Source organism: Penaeus monodon, chromosome 33 (assembly GCF_015228065.2).
Source record: "Penaeus monodon isolate SGIC_2016 chromosome 33, NSTDA_Pmon_1, whole genome shotgun sequence".
Lineage (NCBI taxonomy): Eukaryota > Metazoa > Arthropoda > Malacostraca > Decapoda > Penaeidae > Penaeus > Penaeus monodon.
The window spans coordinates 20825919-20826310 of NC_051418.1; the positions used below are offsets into that span (position 1 = coordinate 20825919).

General features: G+C 35.7%; 1 protein-coding gene across 1 annotated transcript in view; it reads right to left on the bottom strand.

Annotated features, from left to right (window-relative positions):
• The window catches only part of LOC119594297, a 14675-nt gene that overhangs the window by 13273 nt on the left and 1010 nt on the right, over positions 1–392 (bottom strand). The window contains 1 exon segment of the mRNA XM_037943358.1: positions 14–48. Within this exon segment, the coding sequence (XP_037799286.1) occupies positions 14–48 (35 nt within the window).

Genomic DNA, 392 nt, shown 5'->3' on the forward strand with positions numbered 1-392 from the left:
CGTATAAACCTACCTGAAAGCTTTCAGCTCCCAGATAATAACTTTTGGCTGTTTATGATTTCTTATGTTCAATGTATATCACAAAACTCACACCAAATATATGTGTGACATATAAGATAAATGTTATTTATATTTCTGCACATTATACATAGGCTTGAAATCAAAATTGTTTATCAGCTGCCGTTTAGAGTGAAAATCATTACTTATCCAAATGTCCGCTTCAGATATGTGCAGTAGAATATACAGCATATACAAATGCATGTTGCTGTGTGCGCGCTTGTATGTACGTGTGTACGCGTGCGCCGCTTTGTGAAGGTTTGTATATGCATTATTTTTGGTGACAAAAAGACTGACAGACGGGCAAAAAGTGAGACAACCAAATAGTAGTATCA